At 45.1% G+C, this 23561-nt stretch overlaps 1 protein-coding gene across 6 annotated transcripts in view; it reads left to right on the forward strand.

Moving 5' to 3' along the window:
* Nucleotides 1-23561, forward strand: part of ZNF609 (zinc finger protein 609) — a 116935-nt gene that overhangs the window by 91144 nt on the left and 2230 nt on the right. For all 6 annotated transcript variants that reach the window (XM_060282630.1, XM_060282629.1, XM_035131162.2 and 3 more), the window contains 4 exons: nt 7667-7892; nt 15665-15752; nt 16702-19069; nt 21421-21787. In XM_060282630.1, coding sequence (XP_060138613.1) covers nt 7667-7892; nt 15665-15752; nt 16702-19069; nt 21421-21787 — 3049 coding nt within the window. The remainder of the gene's footprint in view (nt 1-7666; nt 7893-15664; nt 15753-16701; nt 19070-21420; nt 21788-23561) is intronic.

Here is a 23561-nt window from a genome sequence, read left to right on the forward strand (position 1 = left end):
GGACATTTCCACTATATAAATATCTCCTTTCCAAGTTGTCTTTCTGCTGGCTGCTTTGTGTTAATAGATGAGAACCTCTCCTAAAGAGTGTAAAAGATTGACCTCATTTCTTTCCAGTTATGTCAAAATAATATATAGGTTTTTGGATGACTGTTTGGAGCTTGCTTTATTTTTTGTGTTTTCATCTGTGTCGTTACAGTAGGCAAATCATATCAGTGCTGTAGGGTTCCTCACTTCAATTTGATGTAATGGTTGAGAAATAACAAAATTAATTCTAAGCAGTAATAATGAAAGAATGTTATAGTGCACCACATGGAAATACAGTTGTTACATGAGTGATAGTTTGGAAACATAATTATTAATTTCCTCACTCCCTTTGCATTTTTTTTGGAACTCCAGAGACACCCCAACATGGAGTATCTCCTGCAGTCCTTTATGATTTAATTGGTGGTGAGGAGAGAGTGTACTGTAGTTGGGAGAAATATTTTGGGAGGACAAAGCATGGGGTCTGGGGGTGCTTGGTTTTTAAATAGCCTGTATGCACCTGCAGGTCTTGGAACTGAGAGCTGTCATTCCTGCCTTGACTGCCAGGTTGCACCATAATCAGCGGTCTACAAATTTTGGCATGTCTTGGTAAGGCTTTTCTGTTTCTAGCTCCACAGAGGTAGATGTGGTTTTGTGTCCATTGTCCAATCAATGGGTTTTACAGAGGAAGAGCAACATGTGGGATTTGCATATATGAAGGGGTAATAACTCTTTTTAGGCCATGACACTGATTCTGTGTCCTAACAAAAAAACAGAGGAAACCAGAGCATGACAGGTGTTTTTTTTAAGTGACACTTCATTCCCACCTTTGTTGGCAGTGGTTCTTTTATATCTATCTATCTATCTATCTATCTATCTATCTATCTATCTATCTATCTATCATCTATCTATCATCTATCTATCATCTCCTGGACAGTATATTTTCTTTTATGGTTGCCAAAATTAAGCTTCTGGTCACCATTGACAACTGGATTTTGGGACCCTCTGACTGTGATAAAATTAAAACAAGGTAGCTGACTGCTTGATCAAAGACATCCTTACCATCATAGAATATGTAAGTGTGGACTTTTATTTATTTTATTTATTGAGTTTATATCCCACCTTTTCTCCAAGTAGGTCAAGGTGGTGTACATGGTTCTCTCCCTCTTCATTTCATAAGCCATCACTTAACCTGGCATCTTAGTTTAAGAGAAGCCCTTTTGTGAAGTCATATTTTATTTTTGGCTGTGGGTTGAATCCAATATCAGTCACAGCCCTGTGTGTATCTGCAGATGTACTGGGTAGGCAGGCTTATAATAAGTTCAACACTATTCAGAGGCGTCTTTCCCATAGGGCCTAGTGGCTTGTTGAGCCAGGGCGCCGGCCTTTCAGGGGCACCCCAGCGAGTGGATGGCAAGGCACAACAAGCCACTAAGCCCTATGGCTCCGCTGCCGCCTCTCCCTTGGCCGCAGGAATCCCCTCAGCCACTGCCCGCCGAGCCGCTGTCATCTGAGGGAGAAGCGGGTAAATTCTCCAAATCGTTCACTTTCAATGCTCCTGCTGCAGCCGCCACCAGGTGCCCAATGGCATGCCATGGCGGGCGAGGCTCCTTCGGGTTGCTGGAGGCAACTCCTGAGCCCACTCTCCTGCCATACAGTCAGGTAGGGAGTCATGACAGAGCTGAGAGGGCTGTTGACAGAGGCCGGCGACCTCTGGAAGTGCTGCTTGCAGAGACGCCGCCACACCACGACCCACCTCCTCCCCCCAGCTCGTCGCCAGGGCATGGAGGTGCTATAAGAGCCATTGCAGCCGCTTCCGTCTCCCGAGCCCTTTCCCATCCCCATCAGCGCACCAGCTGAGCCCAAGCAGCCGCCTGCCTTTTCCTCACTATCCGCGCGATACCAGCCATCATGATTGTGGACAGCAGCCACGACGAGATGGCGGCGGCGGCTCCATGAGCAGCCCTTTTAACCTGGCCTTTTTTTTACGGAGCTTCTCCCCACTCCAGCGAGGGGAGCTGCTTGCCCACGTACTCCCCGCGGTCTGAGCTCTAAATTTTGGGAAAGGTAGGGGGCACCACGGCGTTGGATGTGCTTAAGATGACCCTGACACTATTGGTACTTGCACTTCATTGGTGTATTTGTTTTGCCCTAGCACTTGAGAGTTATTCACTGAGTGCACCTATGCAGAAGGATGATGTAAGTCTGGGCAGTGGAAAAGGAGTGTGTATGTGTGGATCATCAATGCAGAATTTTGGATGTATGGGTCAGGAAGATTTGGAAGAAGAGATAGTGGCTATGTTAAGTCCAAAAAGATTCACTTTCATTGAGCGGGTCCTAGATCCCTTCCTATATGTTCATGACCTAGTGCATGAAGCTTTAAAGGGACTTGGAAGTTGGTGTAGTCAGGTATGTACCGTTTGACATTATAACACACTAACACAGCTTGCTTATCTGGCAGTGGCTGATGTAATTTTTTTTGGAGACTTTTTCTCTGCAGTCCAACATTTGCACTTGCCAGTAGTTTTCATTGCATGTCTGGCTCTGACAATCTGTTTAGATCCTGAGCCTAGCAGGAGTTTTTGCACAGGAGGAGAACACAATGTAATTACTACCTATAGGGAGATTAATTATTCCCAGCTCTCTTCTTTCCCCACCAGCCTGTCTCGTATTTTATGTTGAGCAAATACACTGGTCTTGTTTGCAGCTCAGTAACCTGAAGAGATGAGATGCAGAGGCTTGCCATTGAGAGATGAGTAACTCTTCATGTGAAGTTAGGCTTCAATTCTTCCCTTTTCTCCCAGTACTTCCTCTGAAATGTATTCTGGTCAGCAGGGTATATTCTCTCGTGGCTTCTTAGAAAAACTCTAAGATTTTCCTTCCTTCTGTGTCTTTAAAAGCTGCAGGGAGGATTGAGCTACACATGCTCTCCCTTCCTTCTGTCTCCTTTCTTCCACCCCGACAGCTGATAAATGATACTACATTTGTTCCATGGCAGAGTGAAATATGAAATCCCATAAAGCCACCTCACTTATTAGATGGTTCTCAGCAAGCTGCTTATTATGCTCTGTGGCATAATGCAGATTACAAATGTGACCAAATGATAATTAGCAAAGATGGAGTGGCAATTAGTGTTCTTCTGCTGAGTGCTGATTACCTTTCAAAGTAGAAAGCAACTGAAGGGTTTGCAAGTCTGCAACTACCCTGACTCTAAATGCACCAAGAAGTGCCCAGATCTGTCTACAGGGTATTTTGTGGTGAAACAGTTTCCATCTTCCAAGATGAGGTGACCATGGTTTCTTGCCAAGTATTTTACTTTAATACAGTGGTACCTCGACTTACGAACGACTTGACAACCGAATTTTTCGACTTACGAATGGGGCTAATGGCCACGCGCTTACGAATGTCTCGACATCCAAAAGGAAACCGCGGCAGTTTTAGATAGGGATTTTTAGACTTTTACGAATTTTTTAGATAGGGTTGCTTCGACTTGCGAATTTTTCCATTTCCAATGCATTCCTATGGGAAATTGCGTTTCCAATGGCATTTTTCGACTTATGAATTTTTTGACCTACGAAGGTGCCTTTGGAATGGATTAAATTCGTAAGTCGAGGCACCACTGTATGTGAGAGGAGGGAGCATCTGCTCAGGATTAGAGAGCAGGGTTTTCTGGAGCCGCTGGTTAGTTCCATTCTCTGTTCTCACAAGCAACAGGTAGAGGTTTCTAGTATCTTATGTGGCAGTGTGACCTTGATCCTCAACTTCAATTGATGGGACCCCACCTGGGAGCTCTTCAGAGGGTGTCAGTCCAGCTGGCAGAAATTCTGAGAAGGACTCACCTCCCTTCCAGAGGGGAGGGATTGTGTGCGGGGCCCGCCACCCCCTGCACCAGCCCCTCCCCTCCCCGCCGCGGCGTCATGCCCCTCTGCCAGCCAATAGGGCTCACAGGGGGCGGAGTCCAGCTCCATTTAAATGGCCGTCGCGGCAGGAGATTTTTCTCTTTGCATTCCTGCCCTCATCGGATCATCCACCCACTCACCCTCCCTCCCTCCCTCCCTCCCTCCCTCCCTCCCTTTAGGCCTGCCTTTTCTTTGACCTTGCTGTGGACTTCCGTTGGTCACCTTGGTTGCCAAGGGGCCTGGTAGGAGTTTTTTATCCATTTGGCAAATTGGCAGCGGCCTCTTGGTTTTTTCACCTACCTCATAGCAATTCGTCACAACTTTTGGTATTGGTGGTTAGGCATTGGATTATTCAATATGTGATGTATCTGTGTTGTGTGTCGGAGGTCAGGTTAAGGCCATCACCTACCTCCTAGGGGTATCCCGTTAAGGGGATCCGGCGGTCGTGGATCCCGTCCAATGCCCTACTTGGGTTAGGGCCATGGCATGACCCCCGGTGACGTCAGGGGAAGCTTCCAGTTGTATTTGCATCAACAAGCTCCTCCCACTGTTAATCTTTAAGTGTCTCCACACCGGTAGGGTGGAGTCACGTGTTGTGTTCCCGTCCAGTGCCTAAGCCAATACCACTCACATGCTATAACCAATAAAGTTGTGGCCTTTATTTACCCATTAACCTAAAATCATGTGTCCTTGTGTCTTATTTACTCCACGCGGGTAATGGGTCATCGACGCGCAAGTGTAAGCCTACCATGTTGGGGCTGTAGATTACATTCCTTCTTAGGGTGGTGTCAGAGCTGTTGCCAGAATCAAGGCAAAATGTGCATTAGATTGTTGTGAGACTGCTCTAGGGTATTGTCTCAATAAGCAAATTCTCTCTTAGTCAGGATGAGGGGTATGCAGCCACCACTGAGACCTTTTCTTGCTCCCAGTCACCTTGGGAATCTTTGCAATCTTTGCAAATGCATTGTGATTACAGTGTAGCTACTTAGTCTCTACATGCCTGTTTCTTTTCTGTCTCCTTGTCAATCTTTATCAGAAGGCAGTTCCTAAGCTTGAAACTAAGCAAATTGGCCTGATTTTATAAATGCAGTCATTGGGGCCTTGCTCAGCAAAATGTGACATACCCCACCATGTGCAGAAGACGGCAGTCCTTTTGCCAGGAGACATTTTAAAATGCAAGAGATATAAGCCAGGCTCAAATCCTCATCCTCCCAAGCATGACTTACAGCAGAGATGGCTAACCTGTGGCCATACAGATGTTTTTGGGCTACAGTTCCTATCAGTCCTAGCCAGCGTGGCCAATGGCCAGGGAAGTTGGGAACTTTAGTTCAGCAACAGCTGAAGGGCCAAAGAATAGAAGATTGATAACATGAGCTGAGTATTCATCCATGTTCTCCCTCCCCTATTTTCTGGCTTTACTTTACCCATAGTTTGATGTGAATCAGGCAAACGATAGTTGGCACAAACGTCCAAACTATGGGTTGAAGTAGATTTGAAAACCATGGTTTGGAAGTTAAAACTAACCAAAGTTAACCTGATGGTTTGAAAGGTTGTCTGGGCTATGTGGGAAGTGTACTGAGAAAGTGGTACGTCCATATATACAGGCTAGATTTATAGCCTTGTCCTAGCATGCTAAAAATGTGTAGGAATGATTTTTCCCCCCCTGCAAGAGAGCATTCGGTCTTGAAGTGAGGGCTGAGGGAACTGGTACAATCAAGATACAGACTTACTGCCTCTGAGAGAACTAGGCCATAAGCTTTGCTACCTGCCTGGGCAGATACATCCAGCTCAATCACTGCAGATTAAACTAGCATCCAGTATTAAATGTTGATGAGATTGGATTTGCTTTGTTCAGCTGTCCAGAGCAAGGATATACACAGAAGGAGAAGGAGCCAAATGCAGGCAAGCAGGCAAAAGGCACTCTGGGTGTTTCATTCTGCTATGTTAACATGACTGGAAGTGAAAATCCATCCCCAGAGCTCAGCATTGCCCACGTTCTTGGGCACCGAACCTTGCCAAAGGGGAGGCAGCTGTTTCCCTCAGTTATTGCTTGTGTGACGGGGAACATTTAATGAGATTGTGTTTACTGAAGGGTAAACGAAGTGCTTTTGCCTCCTCATCCTCTTTCAGGGGCACTAGCTAACATAGAAATTGCCCTTTCCCACCATTTTCTTACTAAGTTTTTGGACACAATTATTCCGGAGAGTTGAAGGGAGTTCAATATACCAGTATTTGTGATGATACTGTACAACTCTCCCCTCCCAAGGATTTTTTTTTTGGAACATTGTAGAGATGTATTTCTGATGTGCAGCACTGGGCACACAAGAATCCACTTGCTCTCTTCCATTGCATTTAATTACTTTATAAAAAGACATAGCTAGTTGGGGGAGGGGGGGAGGGATGGCATCAGCTAAGGAGGATTATCTGACAACTGTTCAAAAACCAGAATTAGTTTGAGTGAGTGTGTGTGGCTGTTGGCAGTAATGTTCCATAAATAACTCCTGGTTTTATGTACATGAATGTCCATGGGAAAGAGAGTGTGCAGGGTATCTTCTGGCAAATGGGCTTGGAGATTTTTGCTTTTGGTTCATCTGAGACCAAGAACAGCAGGCTATAATCACCAGCAAGCAGGCAGATTTTCCAAAATGACAGCTTGAAGCCTTTATCCCCCTGATTGGAATGTGTCTGTTCTTACCAGAACATCACTTGAATGTTGAGTGGCATTTGGAACAATTTTTGAATTAACTGATTATTTGAGGCAGCAAAAGCCAAATTGGAAACCTTGTACTCAAAAACTGATTCTGTCTGAGCAGCCAGCATCTTCATGCTGCAGATTCTCTTTCAGGGGTGGCTGAGGGATTTCCTTTATAAGGTGGTTACTTAAATTGGGAGAGGGAGATAAATTGGGAGAGGGAAATGGGCAGGTTGGATAAGACCCTGAAATTGCCTTTTCTTCATATGTGACAGATGTGACCTGCGTTTTAGTGGTTATTTTCCTGCTCTTTGTAGTAGCAACGTGATCACTTGGTGGAAGGCTTCAGGGGATAACTTGCACCTACCATATTGGAATCTGTTTATATAGAATACACACTGGCCAATAACCAGGTTGCCTTGTGCCTAGTTCACACCAAGGCGGTAAACCTATGTGTGGCTTGTACCACATCAGACTATGGATGCAGGACTTGTGTGATTTAATGCTCCTTCCTATAAAAATAACCCCAGAGTGGGGGAGGGGGAATCCTTAAATATCAAGGAGAAAGAGGTCTAGCCCACCCCTCTACCCATTGTGCCAGTTTTATATTGTGTGTGTGTGTGTGTGTACGCACGCACACACACACACACACACACACACACACACACACACTGTCCATATGAGGTCTCATCTATAACCCAGAAAGAAGCTTACTACCTAGGTCAGAGCTAGGCCTTGGTCTCCTTTTCCCTTTTAAATAAGAGCTGCATGTGTTAGGAGGCATACGAGGAGGAGGGGGCTGGATGAGTCAAAACTTAATTTGTAAAATGCTATAATTTCCATTCACAAGTTGGGAGTGCAAAAAGCACCTAGATTCGGTTCTCCAGTAAACATTGAGTAAGAACTTGTGACACTGATCCTAAAGCTAAGATCCAAGTGGCAAATACAGGACCTAAATGCCAGACCATCTCAATTTTGGGGTGTTGCAGACAGAAGGAAGACCCAGCTGGCCTTATCCATCTGTATTCATTTGTATTTTCTCTTTTTCCAGATGGAGTCTCCAGTGTCCACCCCTGCAGTGCTACCATTGCATCTTCTTGTTCCCGTTGTCAACAGTGATATCTCATCACCATGTGAGCAGATAATGGTACGCACTCGCTCTGTAGGGGTGAACACATGTGATGTGGCTCTTGCTACGGAGCCAGAGTGCTTGGGCCCCTGTGAACCTGGCACCAGTGTCAATCTGGAGGGCATCGTATGGCAGGAGACAGAAGACGGTAGGTGTCCTTCAGTATGTTTGTTTTAAGAGTAGTGCTGGTCAACTGATGGTTCAAATGCTGTATCCCAGCCTAGTTCAATTTGTGTAGCATTGCACAAAATGAATGTTGCCCCAGGGGACTCTGTCATAATGCAAATTGCTCTTAATTGGGTCAGTATTGTTCTTTGGAAGTGGTGTAGTCCAGGATAAAAGCTGGCAAAATGAGAACACACTGTAGAGGCTTCTGGGGTGTACTTGCATCCTATCTTCTTCAGCAGTCACACTTCTTCACAAACAGTGAAGCAGCACCTAGGTATTGAGATAAAACACTACACCAGGTCTAAAAACTTGGTCATGCCTGTTGCCTTGATTTTGCTGTTCTGGGTTCCTATATTTAGGCACTTGAAAGGTTTTTTTCCTTCACCTTTAGAGTGCCTGTTTTACTCTGATTATAAACTAAAAAAATGGGGGGGGGATCACTTGATCTGAGGGCAAAACATCTTACTTGCTACAAATTTGCACCTTGTTTGAATTCTACATTCTGCCCACTTCCTGACCTTGCATTTTCTAAAGCCTCCTCCCAGGACCATTGTTCAGATTAGTCTTTTAAGTTGGAGGTAGAATGAATGTTTGCCAGGTGTGCCTGCTTCTAAAAACAATGAGTGCATTTCCTACCCTGGCAAGCCAGTCCACATTCTGCCACAATCACTAGCCCATTGCCTCTACTCCTTAAGAGATGTGATTAATCTACACAGACAGCCAGTAGAAACTGGGAGGTAGGCAATTACCTTGAGTGAAAGTGATGCAAGGACAGCATCTTGCTGAGAAGTAAAATATATCTCCTTGGCCTGTTACATATCCATCTTAATATGATGCCAGGCAGAGTGGAATTGACAGGTTCTAAGCAGTTATTATTTGAAAAGAAAGCCCTGACAGGTGCTCTTTCTCAGATTGCTAGGTCTGCACACTGGTGTCTCCAGTGCTTTTTGTGTAAAGGCTGAAAGAGATGATCAGTGAGCACTGGATCGCCTATTATTTGCTTTTTGTAGTAATCTTCTCTTGATTGATGCCACCCACCTCCTTGCTTCTACACTCTTAAATTTACCAGGCACATATCAAAACGTTGATGTGCAGAGAATTTGCCACAGGGACTCATCCCTCTGGAATATCAGGATACTGTGGGGCAGGCCCATTATTCCTCTGGATGCTGTGGTAGTGGCACCCATAATTATGTAGTTTACATATCTCATGATATAGCAATGTCCAGTCCTCCTATATGTGTTTCAGAGAATGCTGCTTTAGGAGGCAGGCAGAGTATGGCACTTGTCTTATGCTGCTGGCTGCCTTCCCTCTTGCTCTTGGCTTTTAATGGTTTTTGCAGCCTGTCCTTTCATGTTAGTCTTTTTTCTTTTCTTCTTTAAAGATCAGCTATGATTTCAGGTCTTGCCTAGGAGGTATTTTGTGATTCCTGTAGCTCAGCTATTTTTAACCTGTACTCATTCAGTGCAATGTGTGCAAAGATCTTGCCTGTGAGGCTACTCTTGACTGCTGCTTGGTCCCTGCTGTCAGAAGTGATGATTTTCTCTCACATCAGAGGCTGCACATCCTTCAAAGCAGTTTGGAACTATTGCATCATTGGCTGACTTGAGTATGTGGAGTCTGGTTAATGTATGTGGCAAGAGGTTCCTGTCACCCTCCCCACTTAATGGAGTTCAGGTTAATGTTTACAGTTTTGCTGGCTTAGGTCATTTCTCTTACATTGTGTTAGATGCTGAGGCAAAATATATACAGTATATGACAAATAGCAGAATTTTATTTCCAGTTATTATAAAAAGGAATTTGAAAGATAACAATAATAATAAAAAAGAATCAACACCAGGCTTATTCTTTGGTTTCTTAACATGTAAGCACACCCTTCTCATGAGTCCTAGTTCTCTTTTCTGTGTGTACAATGCTGTTGGTGCTCTAGTGTCCGCAGCTGATGTTGCCACATTATGGAAGCTGGTAGAAGTTGAAATGAACAACAAAGCAAGGAGTTAGTACTTAGTACTTCAGGAGGACAGATAAAAACTCCCCATAGGGTTTCAGCAGGTTTGACCAGCGTGGGCAGGTAGCAAATCCTCAGTAGTAGTTAACCAACAAGGTTAGGTTATGAGAACACGTTTCTTTAATGACCTCCCATGGGGTAGTTTCAGGTTTGTACTCTCACTTGGTTGTCTGCAGCAGGTAAAAATCCCTTTCAGGTTGTCTGGCACGGGAAGGGTAAAATAAACTGGTACATTCTCTCCTTTCAGGCCTCTGTGTCACAAATGACTGGTGTCTGTACAGTATTTTTGTGGCAAGATGAAATGCTACATTTTTTGTGGAATTGTTTGCATGGCTGGGGTACTATCTGCTTCTGAGGCCGTCAACTTATGCAAAAGTTGTAGCACTTCTTTATGTTCCATAGGCAGCTATTTCCTGGCTATCTGCTTAGCATGGCAGCAGCCTTCTAACTGCTGCTTGTTCCTTCTGCCTGCCTTTCACAAGAATATGTTGTGTTAAATACATCTATGGACATTTTAAGGCATTTAAGACAGCTGTCTTAGCAGTTTTCCTAATTCTGTTAGGCCTTATTCTGATCTGCTGGGATCGTTAATGGATCTAATTATACTGGAATGCAGCACACCACTTGCTGCCTTATGAGTTGCCAGGCTCCTATTTTCCTCTTGCTGTGATTAATGCCACTGGGGGTTGGGGAGGAGGGAGGAAGCCTTGTAACTTAAGAGAGCCTCCAGTCTCCCCATACCTGCTCCATGTGGGGGAGGTCCAATTTCAACCAACCCCTAAAACTGATGATTCAAGCACCATCACTGCTCACCTGGGAAATATCTTAGCCAATAGCAATAGTGCTTAGAGCTAAAAAGCTATTGTCTGACATGGAGATCTTCATAGCAACAAGGATCACTGCATGGCAACAGCAGCTGCTGCACAAAGGAAACGTCAGAAGCATATTTTCAGAAGCATATTTTCCTGGATTTCATGCCTTTCATTTTATCTTGGGGTTGTGATGTTCCCTTTTTTGTTTTGAGAGGGGTTCTTTTTTGTGAAAAAAAGGTGGCAGCTCACAGTCTCTGGGTAGAAGAAGGCAATGTCATTATGGTGATTTTGTGCATACAAAATGGTGATTTATGATTATGGTGATTTTTTGCATTACTGAAAACTCAAATTTAGCAAACTGAGTTGTATCCAAATTAGAGAATATATACAATTTTGAAACCTTGTATAGCCCTAGCTGCCACAGTTTTAACATCTTTTTTCAAAAATGAAATACAGTCCTCTCCCTGCATTCCCACCCCAGCTGTCTGCCCTAGGGGCTAATGATTATAAGTCATGGGAAACAGAAAATGATAGGTTTTGTGAAAGCAGACAATTTGGAAAGGAAGAAAAATGCTTCTTAAGCTGTTGCTTCTCTTCATAGCAATGGAGACTTGGGGCTGGTTTAAAATATATGTGGAGATGTGCACTTCAGTATTGGAGTCTGTTAAGGTACATTTGTGTATTTATAACTATTATTTATAGCTATAACTAGATTCTTTACAATTCAAAATAATCCTGCAGGTTTACAGTCTATGATATTGAGGCATAAGGAAAAGGGGCAAGGATGAGGCAATAGACGTGAAAGAAACAAAGGAAATGTGGTGGATTCAAATAAATGAATGAAAATTAAGTAACCTTAAAAATTGTTGGCAAAATGGCACCTGGGAGGTGAATGCGTGTCATTTATCCCCAGTGGTGTCATGAGCATTCAGGGTCTGTGATGCTTGTGCATTCCACGCAGTAGTCATTTTCTCCATATGTGTGCCAGGGAAAAATGCATTTTACTTGCAACAGAAATGTTTCCTTGGGGAAACCTTTCTGGATACCCCTACAACATCTGAGTTACAGCTGCATATCTATTACATACAAAAACAATAGACTCAAAAGACCCTTGGTCTGAAAACAATCTAGGTATCTTAATAGTTGTCATCCCTCTGGATCTGAACTTGCCACCAGTAAAAGGGCTGCAGTTTGGAGTCTCTGACCAAGGAGTCTTGCCTCAGCAGCTGGATTTGTGGTTTTTAGATGAGCTGGTGCTGCATCTCTTTGGCCCTATAAAAGTGGGGATTATTATCCTGATTTGCTGTTAGAAAGCACTAGGGATGAGCTTAGGAGTAGCATGAAAAGCAGGGTTACTGCCAGAACCTAGTAGGTTTGTAATGCTTTGATAAGGTCTCTCCTTCTCCAGTCTTACAGCAATTCCAAATGCCTTAATTGTAATTGGCTCTGGATTGCTAGTGCTGGCTGAACATAGCCCTTCCACTTCTCTCCTTCCCCCTTCTTCCCCAACTATGGTGGTTCTTCAGAGGCAAAGGCTGCATCGCAAATCATCTTGCATTTCACAAAATAATTCTGAATGTATTTGCTGGAGGGATTTTTTGTGTGTGATTGATTGAGGTAGGTTAAATCTAGGACACGGTGTGTCGGGCAGGAGTTACAATTAGTCTTGTGCTTTGTTTGGTTGCCAGAGCAGCAGGCAAAGGGAGGGGGCAGCTCAACCACCGCTGAGGTCTCTGCTTTACAGAGCTCTTCATCTTTCTCCTGTGATCATGGCAGCAGGCAGACTGCCAGAACGTCCTTCCTAATCTGACCTGCCAGCTCCGAGATGGAAGCAGCTGCTGGCGTCTTGCCACACAATTAACTTGTAAGGCTCTGCAGGAAAGCAGTGTGTGAAGCCTGAGCATAAAGCTTTACAAAGCAGCCTTGCATTGAAGAGCTCCCGGAGCCTGCTGGATGATGGTGACACCTGCAGGAAGATAGATCCTGGAACTTCAGGAAGGATGTTGGGTGGAATGGGAAGTGGTGTGGGCAGCAGAGGAGCCAAGATGCTGAGAGCTTTCTGAGGAGGCAGGGAGCCTTCTCCAACAATTTGTAAAGTTAAAACTAAAAATCAAGGCTTTGTCTGCACTTCCTAACATTCTGAGTTTCACAGTCCCACAGTCAGAAGAGCTCTCACCAAGACAACTAGCCTGCCAATGAACACATTGCAGACCCCCAGTCCCATTGGTTTCTGGACCCTTGATCATATTGGTCGCCCTCCTCTGCACCCATTTCAGCTTATCGATATTCTTCTTAAATTGTGGTGCCCAGAACTAGACACAATATTCCAGGTGTGGTCTGACCAAGGCAGAATAGAACGGTACTATTAGTTCCTGCGACCTGGACACCATACTTCTGTTGATGCAGCTTACAATAGTATTAGCTTTTTTTGCTGCTGTGCCATACTGTTAAACTCACATTAAACTTGCTAAGACCCCTAGATCCTTTTCACATATGCTACTTGCAAGCCATATGTTCCCCTTTTTATATTGGTACAGCTGATTCTTCTTGTCTAAGTGTAGAACCTTACATTTGTCCTTATTGAAACAATAATGTTCAGTTGGACCCAGTTCTCCAATATTTTAAGTCCATATTGAATCCTGAATCTGTCTTCTGTGGCATTAACTACCCCTCCCAGTTTGGTGTGATCTGAAAATTTGATTAGCATCCTCTCAATTCCTTTCTCCAAGACATTTATAAAGTTGTTGAACAACAACGAGCCCAGAACAGAACCCTGTGGCATCCCAGTTGTTGTTGTTTTCCAGGATGACAAGGAACCATTAGTGAGCACTCTTTGGGTTCTGACAATGCACATGGCAGGTGTTGGTAGGGACCTGGAAGAACAGACTCAGTCGTTTCTGTGGTGAAACCCAGAAACTGTAGGTCATTAACAAGTGCTTGCTTCTGTTTGAGAGAGAAATTTTTGACCCCAATTTGAAAATGAAGATTAAAAAGGTCCCTATATTTTTCATAGCTGGTTATTTCAAATATTTGCTCCTTCTGAGACTTCATGATAGACCTATAAACTAAGTCTGCAGACAAAGAGTATCCTGAGTGAGCTCTACAAATTTTGAAACTGGACAGCTGAGCACAGCTGGCCTAGGAGTGCTTATGAGTCTATTCTATGCAATCAATAATCCTTTATTGAGATCCCCACTCCTGTTTTAATATTTTCTTGATATGGGATTAGAGAGACAAGTTCCTCAGTAGGGCATGTGTTGTCTAGTACAGAGTCTTTAGCCCCAGCTTCTGCTCCAAAAGAGAGAGACTCAGAATGAATGCAGAGCGGTGCAAGTTTCAGCCCTCAGAAGTTGTTTGCCCTTGGATGGGGTTTGAGCAATGGTGGAGAATCTCCAACATATGGACCAAATTTTGCTTGCCAGATCGCTCAGTTTGGCCCATAAAGGCTATTTTTGACCAGCCATGCCCACCTGTCATTCACCTGACATCTTAAAGCATTAGCTGTGGGACAGTTACAGTCACAGCTGACAGGAATGCTCCTGATTGTTCATTTGCAGTGGGGATCGCATTTGTTGTCGTTTAGTCGTTTAGTCGTGTCCGACTCTTCGTGACCCCATGGACCATAGCACGCCAGGCACTCCTGTCTTGCACTGCCTCCCGCAGTTTGGTCAAACTCATGTTGGTGGCTTCAAGAACACTGTCCAACCATCTCGTCCTCTGTCGTCCCCTTCTCCTAGTGCCCTCAATCTTTCCCAACATCAGGGTCTTTTCCAAGGATTCTTCTCTTCTCATGAGGTGGCCAAAGTATTGGAGCCTCAGCTTCACGATCTGTCCTTCCAGTGAGCACTCAGGGCTGATTTCCTTCAGAATGGATAGGTTTGATCTTCTTGCAGTCCATGGGACTCTCAAGAGTCTCCTCCAGCACCATACTTCAAAAGCACCAATTTTTCGGCGATCAGCCTTCTTTATGGTCCAGCTCTCACTTCCATACATCACTACTGGGAAAACCATAGCTTTAACTATACGGACCTTTGTCGGCAAGGTGATGTCTCTGCTTTTTAAGATGCTATCTAGGTTTGTCATTGCTTTTCTCCCAAGAAGCAGGCGTCTTTTAATTTCGTGACTGCTGTGATCAAGGAGCCCAAATTTGGCACTGTTCAAATTTGGTACCAAGGATAAGCTCCATGGTTTTCCATGGAGAATTTCATCTAACATCATGAAGTCAGCTGTGTAGTCTCACCCCGCTGTTGGATGTGGCCCTCAGAGGGTTAGCCATGTATTTATCGAGTCTGCAAAACAAAAGTGGTGCCCCACCTGTGGACCTAATTCTTCTGTAAATGTGTGAACCATCATATGTTTTGGGAAATACAAAGATGAGGTTAGTGGAAGTGTTTATAAGCTCTTCAGTTGTTCAGTAATAGAGCTACTTTGGGCACCAGCTTTTGGCCAGTTAGACTGTTTGGCAGAGAAAAAAATGTGTTGGAAAGGTAAGGGTACCTCTGAGGCAGATGTTGGCCATAGCTGTGAATTCCACCCCACAAGAGCACCTGTGTTTCCTAATAATACTGCTTTGTGCAGAATTGAAGATATGACCAGTGCATTAAATAAACATAGAGCTGTTTATGTGTGCTGTTTATAGCAGCAATATTATCAAAATCCTGACCTTGAGGACTATTCTGAACAGACTACAGCCACACAACCAGTAAGGTGGGGGTTCTTCATTTGTATTGATGGCCAAATAACTAAATGAATACAAAGCCCCAAGCAAGTGCTACCTGAGTTCTGCTGCAGGCTTTGGTAACTGTCTCCACCCATACTTGTTCTGACCTGTTTAGCAGGATGTTTCTGCATTGTGGCTAAGTTGTAGGCTGAGGATGGGGCAAGATTTGCAAGAGAACTGAGTGTTCACAATCCTCCCTTTTGCTCCTGCAGGTATGCTGGTGGTGAATGTCACCTGGAGGAATAAGACTTATGTGGGGACACTACTGGATTGCACACAGCATGATTGGGCACCACCCAGGTAAAGCGTAAGGCAAAAAGGCTCTTCCTGTAGTGTGCTTGGTGACTTTTTCCTCTCACTCATTAGCTGCCTGCCATGTGGGATTCTGCAGCTAGAGGATAGATACTTTGATTTTGGGCAACACTGAGAAACTGTCATACTGTAAGGAGAAGGCAATGTATAGGACAGGCATCCCCAAACTTCGGCCCTCCAGATGTTTTGGACTACAATTCCCATCATCCCTGACCACTGGTCCTGTTAGCTAGGGATCATGGGAGTTGTAGGCCAAAACATCTGGAGGGCCGCAGTTTGAGGATGCCTGGTATGGGAGCAGGCTGGAATAAGAACTAAAGCAGATGCCCTGTTCTGTCCTAGGCAGGAAGAATTATTCTGATTTAAATTTGAAGTTCTCTGTAGCCAGTGTTGCTGTCCTATCTGATTACCATGCAGTTTGCCATGGATGCAATTTCTCCCTAGAAAAACTGAGCTCAGTTACTGTACCTCATCTCCTTTGAGGGAGTTTAACTGTTGCACTCCTCTTTGTATCAGTATGGTTCCTAGGGACAATCATCTATTAATTTGGCTTGAGTTTACATCTTGTTTTAGAAGTTGCGGAACAGTCCTTCCATTTTTAAATGCTTGAAATAGATATGTTAAAAGCTAGAAGTCTCAGGATTCTAACGCGGTTCTGCAGGTGTCTGAAAAGAACCCTAAGGGCCATACAGTCTGCCTCCTCCTGATTTAGAAAACAGTGTATGTATGCCTCCTGCTTGCCTACTCCTGGGAAACCCAGCCAAGGATGTGTGTATATAGTAGCCTTGCAGATAAGAGCAGGAGAATTGTGCCAGAGACTCTAGTACTCTCTCAATCACTTTGTGGTAGCTTTTGAGGCAAGAGCCAATTGCAGAGGGTGGGCATGGCTTGAAGTCTAACCTTGAATGTTTCTAAGCCCTGTTCTGTTATCTCCTAGGTTCTGTGATTCTCCCACCAGTGACCTGGAGATGCGAAATGGTCGAGGGAGAGGCAAGCGCATGAGACCCAACAGTAACCCTCCCATGAATGAGAGCACAGCAGCCTCTGATAGCAAAGGGGCAAGCAACAGCAGCAAGACTCGGGCAGGGGCCAATAGCAAGGGACGCAGAGGCAGCCAGAACTCCTCTGAGCACCGCCTCCCACCCAGCGGCACAACTGAGGATGTCAAGGCCAGCCCTTCATCAGTGACCAAGCGTAAGAGCAAGCCCCTTTCTGACATGGAAGTGAATTCAAGTTCTGAAGACTCCAAGGGGAGCAAGCGTGTTCGTACAAACTCCATGGGTTCAGCTGCTACACCAATGGCTGCGGCGGCAGCAGCTGCTGCAGCAGTTGCCACAACTGTCAAGGTAGAACCCGCCATTCTTGACAGGAACTGCCCTTCCCCCATTCTCATTGATTGTCCCCACCCCAACTGTAGCAAAAAGTATAAGCACATCAATGGACTCAAGTATCACCAGGCTCATGCACACACAGATGATGACAGCAAACCTGAAGCTGATGGGGATAGTGAGTATGGGGAGGAGTCATCTCTTCCAGCTGACCTGGGCAGCTGTAATGGTGCTTCTGGTAGCCAGAAGGGCTCAGTCTCCCCGGCTCGATCAACTACTCCCAAAGTACGGCTGATGGAACCGCACAGTCCCTCACCATCAAGCAAGTTCAACCCCAAGGCTGCTTGCAAAAAGAAGCTTGGTGGCGAAGGAGACCCTGACTCTGGTGCTCTGTCCAATGATGGCTCTGAGGATGGCCCTCTGGTAGCTGATGAGACAAGCAATGATGGCTTTGACTCAGTGGAGAAGAGGAGCAGTGACAAAGAAAAAGCTAAAAAGCCTGTCAGTGTCAAGCCTGAGAAGATATCATCAAAGAGCATCAAGTCTGCTCGACCCATAGCCCCAGCCATCCCACCACAAATCTACACCTTCCAAACAGCTACATTCACTGCTACCAGCCCTGGCTCCTCCACTGGTCTCACCACCACAGTGGTTCAGGCCATGCCCAACAGTCCCCAGCTGAAACCTATTCAACCCAAGCCAACTGTAATGGGAGAGCCTTTCACGGTCAGTCCCGCACTTACTCCTGCCAAGGACAAGAAGAAGAAGGATAAGAAGAAAAAAGAGTCCAAGGAAATAGAGAGCCCCTTGACTCCTGGGAAAGTGTGTCGACCTGAGGAAGGGAAGAGCCCCTTCCGGGGAGAGCCCAGTGACCTTGGGGCAAAAGGAGAGAGTCTCCTGAATGGCTCATCTGACCCCCACCAGAGCCGCCTTGCCAGCATCAAGGCTGAGGCAGATAAGATCTACAGCTTCACTGATAATGCCCCAAGCCCATCCATTGGGGGTGCCAGCCGACTTGATAGTGCAGCACCCACACAACCCATGACTCCACTTCATGTTGTTACTCAAAATGGTGCTGAAGCTAGCTCTGTGAAAACAAACAGCCCAGCCTATTCTGACATCTCAGATGCAGGGGAGGATGGTGAAGGCAAGCTGGAGAGCATGAAGGCAAAGGACCCTGAGCAGCTTGCCAAGGAAGGGGCCAAAAAAGCCCTCTTTCCCTCACAACCTCAAAACAAGGACTCTCCCTATTATCAAGGATTTGAGGCTTATTACTCTCCGGGTTATGCACAGTCAAGTCCTGGTTCCATTAATCCCAACAGCCAAGCCACCATAGACAGTCAGGCCCTGAAAATGAAGAAAGATGAGGAGCCACCGAGCCCAGAGGTGAAAGTGAAGAACGAGGTTTGTGAGGAGAAGAAGGCAGACCTGGGTCCTTCCAGCCAGCAGCCGTCTGTCATCCAGCAGAGGTCCAATATGTACATGCAGTCTCTTTACTATAACCAGTATGCCTACGTGCCTCCTTATGGCTATAGTGAACAAGGCTACCATGCCCATCTGCTCAGCACTAACCCCGCCTACCGTCAGCAGTACGAAGACCAGCAAAAGCAGCGCCAGAGTCTGGAGCAGCAGCAGCGTGGGATTGACAAGAAAGTAGAGCTGGGGCTAAAAGAGAGAGAGGTGGCACTCAAGGAGGAATGGAAGCAGAAGCCGTCTCTACCTCCCACACTGACCAAAGCACCCAGCCTGACTGACCTGGTCAAATCTGGACTGAGCAAGACCAAGGATCAGGGGAGTGATGTAGCCAAGTCAGTCATAATTCCCAAGTTGGAGAATTCCTCAAAGCTCCAAGGCCAAACTGTAGAAGGCCTCAAGGGGAAATTAAGTGAAAGCCATCTGGGGAAAGAGACAGAGTCAAAGGCAGGTTTGGACTGTGGACGGCAGGCTGAGGTGGACCCAGTACTCTGGTACTCACAGGTAAGCAGGAGTGTGTGTGTGTGTGTGTTTGAGTGGCTGAGATGAGAAGAGCAGCTGCCAAGACAGTGAGCACTCCCTGAACTAGGTCCTAGAATGTGGCTGCCTGTTGCCAAGGGAAAGAAAGGAGGAGTGTGTTAGTTCTCATTGATGCTTGCTCAGTTTCCTAACTTTTGGATCTTTGCATATATGAATGTAAGCTGCAGAACTATATGGACAGATGGAGCAGGCCCACATACCATTTGATGGTGTTTGATTCCTATTTTTTCCTCATCAGCATGTGGCCCCTAGCTTTTAGACAACCAGTCTAACCATGAATTAACCTCAGTGGTGTTATAGCCATTTTTAAGTGACTGTGGTGATTCCTGCTGATGGGCTAGTGTGTCTCTATCTTACAGATTATTATACTGTTTCTTTTTAAAACATGAGGGCTTTGGGAAATGTAGAGGAGAGAATTGATTGGTCTCAAATAATCTTTTGGGGAGATGCAAACTAGCTGTTCTCTAGATCAGTGCAGTAATACTGAAGAGCACAGGGCTTCAGACTGGTTCTCAGAGACAGTTTGCTCTTTGACTGAGTCAGACATAGCTTCCAGTGGGTATTGTGTTGGACCAGTGGCTGAACACTGGAACCAGAGTTGCCCCACTTTGTATGATCACATTTTGATACATGATACGGGTGGGGTAAGTGCCAGCTGCCTCTGTGATGGCCAACATTGTGAACCGTTCACACTGTCATGCAAGAGGTTGCAGAGAGAAATATTCTGTAGGGAAGGAAGAGAGGGCTAAACCAGTCCAAATGAGATTGTTTGTGTGTTTCTCATATTTTTTTGTTTCTGTTACCTCTTGTTCCTTTGCGGTCATCCATCCCCTTACTCATACCTAGGCCAGGGGCAGAGTGATTGTGACTGAAAGTGATGAAGTTGGGCAGGGGTTCCCAAACTAAGGCTCGGGGGCTGGATGCGGCCCAATCCGGCCCGGGGGCGGTCCGGGAATCAGCATGTTTTTACATGAGTAGAATGTGTCCTTTTATTTAAAATGCATCTCTGGATTATTTGTGGGACATAGAAATTCGGTCATTTCCCCCCAAAAAATATAGTCCAGCCCCCCACAAGGTCTGAGGGACAGTGGCCTGGCCCCCTACTGAAAAGGTTTGCTGACCCCTGAAGTTGGGTGTCCATTGCCGGCACTGAATGAATTGACATGTTGCTCTTGGACAAGTGTAGTTGTCTGGGTTTGGGGACCTACAGCCTAGATCAGGCATCCCCAAACTTCGGCCCTCCAGATGTTTTGGACTACAATTCCCATCATCCCTGACCACTGATCCTGATAGCTAGGGATAATGGGAGTTGTAGGCCAAAACATCTGGAGGGCCGCAGTTTGGGGATGCCTGGCCTAGATAGTGGTGAGGGCTATGAGGTGTGAAGCTTTCCTCTTTCTTTGGTCAGAGCCAGTGCTTTTTTCCTGGGGGGATGCAGGGGGATGCATACCCCTAAATATTTTGTGAATCTAAGTTTGGCCTCATTGAGGGGCAGTATTTCAATGAGTAGGAAAATGAGAGTACCCCTAAACATTTTTTAACGGAAAAAAAACACTGGTCAGAGCTTCAAAATCTATGTTCTAATAAGATTGCTGGGATAACTTGATGCCCAGTTTCTTTTTTTAAAAAAACCTCAGCTCTGCCAACATAATCCCCACACTTTGGAGTGGTAACAAATTTAATAAGATGATTCGTCAGAGCTCAAGAATGAGTAAAGAATATTTACCTAAGCTTGTGCATAACTTGCATTCCAAAATTTGTAGGAATGCAGAATATCAACTTCTGGACAAGGATTTGGGTGATGGCAGGAAAGCACAAAAGAGCCTACTACAGGACAACAGTAATAAATAGTTAAGAGGAAGTATGTGGAGGGCAGAAATCTTGCTCATTTTTCTTTCACTGGTGAGGCTTTGGTGGATGCTACCTGTGGTTTCCCCCCTTTAATTGCACCCACAAAGGCCCTTAATTTTAAGTCAAATCTGAGATTTCCAGGACTTCAGAAATGCCTTTGATCAGGGGTAGGCAACCTAAGGCCCGTGGGCCAGATGCTGCCCAATTGCCTTCTCAATCCGGCCCAAGGACGTTCGGGAATCGGCGTGTTTTTACATGAGTAGGATGTGTGCTTTTATTTAAAATGCATCTCTGGGTTATTTGTGGGGCATAGGAATTTATTCATTCCCCCCCCCCCCCCAAAAAATATAGTCTGGCCCACCACATGGTCTGAGAGACGGTGGACCGGCCCACGGCTGAAAAACGTTGCTGACCCCTGTCTTTGATTCTAGACACCTGACATCCTTGACTGTATCTTGCTACAGGAAGCTGAGCCTCGCATGTGGACTTACGTTTACCCTGCTAAATACTCTGACATCAAGACAGAGGATGAGCGGTGGAAGGAAGAAAGAGATCGAAAGTTAAAGGAGGAGAGGAGCCGCAGCAAAGAGCCCATTGCTAAGGAGGATGGGAAGGAGAGCACAAGCTCCGACTGCAAAGTGCCCTCCAGTGAGGAATCGCGCTTAGTGGCGAAGGAACCCAGACCCAGCACCCATGTCCCAGTGTCTTCACCTCTCAGCCAGCATCAGTCCTACATCCCTTACATGCACGGCTACTCCTACAGCCAGTCATATGATCCCAACCATCCCAGTTACCGCGGCATGCCCACTGTTATGATGCAGAACTACCCAGGTATGGGAGCTTGAGGTGGACCCTGAGAATAACAGAACTGTATAAATCATAATGGGGTGGGATCTTGATGGATCTCCATGAGCAATGAGCCATCATTTTCATCCTTGGAGATTTGATAGCTGGAAATTGGAGTGAATATGTCTGTATAGTGTGGTGACTATCCAACAACAAGAAGATGAAGAAGTGGTACATTTGGGTTAGATCAGTGTGGCCCTCCCGATGTTGCTAGGCTATAAGTCCCACAATCTCTGACCATTGGCTCTGCTGGCTATGGCTAATGGGAGGTGGGAGGGCCACAGGTTCCCCATCCCTGGATCACAGACCAACAAAGCAAGTTTTAAGATCAACAGTGCAATCACACTGTATAACTATTAAATTATTTGCAAGTTAGCTTGCAAACCGTGGGTTAACTTCCAGAATAGTGTGTGTGACCTGTATGGCCCTCCAGAAGAGAACCTCTATAATAAATGCAATCTTCAAAATGTAAAAACATCAAGAATGTGTAAGCTTAGAGAGAGAGAGAGCACAACATAAAATAAGATTTGAAATTCAGATGCAAACAGAGCTTATTTAAAATGTTTTCCTTAAATAAAAATCCATCTGATCTAATGTTTCCATCTAGCTCAACACAAAACAGGTGCCAGGTATTGTAGCAAGCCTGGATAATGAAGTTAAAAGTACCCCATTGAAATGTCTACGTCCCAAAGACTGCATTTATTATCAGCTTCCCCAGTAAAACAAAATAAATATACTGGAACCAAAATGAAGAATGCATACTGAAATAGAAACCTCCCAGATACACAAGCTAATGATAAACAGTGTTAATATTTGAACCGTGAGAAAGTATCTAAACATATGGAGCTGCCTTTTATATGGAGTCAGACCATCTAGCTTTGTACTGTCTGCTGGGAGTGGATCTCCTGAAAGTCAGGCAGAGGGTTTTGAGAGTTGTTGTAATAATAATAATAATAATAATAATAATAATAATAATAATAATAAATAATGTATTTATACCCCGCCCATCTGGCCAGGTCTCCCCAGCAACTCTGGGCGGCTTCCAGAAGGATATTAAAATACAATAATCTATTATACATTAAAGGCTTCCCTAAAGCCTTCAGATGTCTTCTAAAAGTCTGGTAGTTGTTTTTCTCTTTGACATCTGGTGGGAGGGCGTTCCACAGGGTGGGTGCCACTACCAAGAAGGCCCTCTGCCTGGTTCCCTGTAACTTGGCTTCTCGCAGCGAGGGAACCACCAGAAGGCCCTCAGCACTGGACCTCTGTGTCCAGGCAGAATGATGGGGGTGTATTATTGGAGATGCTGGTGATTGCACCTGGGACTTGCTGCAGACAATGAATGTGCTTTGCCACTGAACTACAGTCCCTCTTGTTTTTAAAAAGAGATGGGAATAGGCAGACTTGTATATATATTTTGAATTCTTCCTGATGTTACTGTTTCATCTTTTGTAAAGTGCTTTGAGGATTTTTTTCAGCCAAGTGGTATATAATTTTTATGAATCAAAAATAAAATAATATTTGTACAATTTTGCTGATGCCCAAGCAAGTAATGCTAGTTAATTGGAATAGGCAAGAAAGTGTGCAATGCATCATCCACTCCTCCAGATCTTAAAAGTTCTACCAAGGGGTCCTTTGGCTTCTGACTCTGCTATGGATGGAGCAATGGCTGCTTTAAACTTGTTACTGCAACCCAAAATAACTAGGAACATTTTTTTTGGCAGGATTGAGATGCCAAATTCTCTTGGATCTTAGTGAATGT

This window comes from Zootoca vivipara, chromosome 14 (genome assembly GCF_963506605.1).
Source record: "Zootoca vivipara chromosome 14, rZooViv1.1, whole genome shotgun sequence".
Lineage (NCBI taxonomy): Eukaryota > Metazoa > Chordata > Lepidosauria > Squamata > Lacertidae > Zootoca > Zootoca vivipara.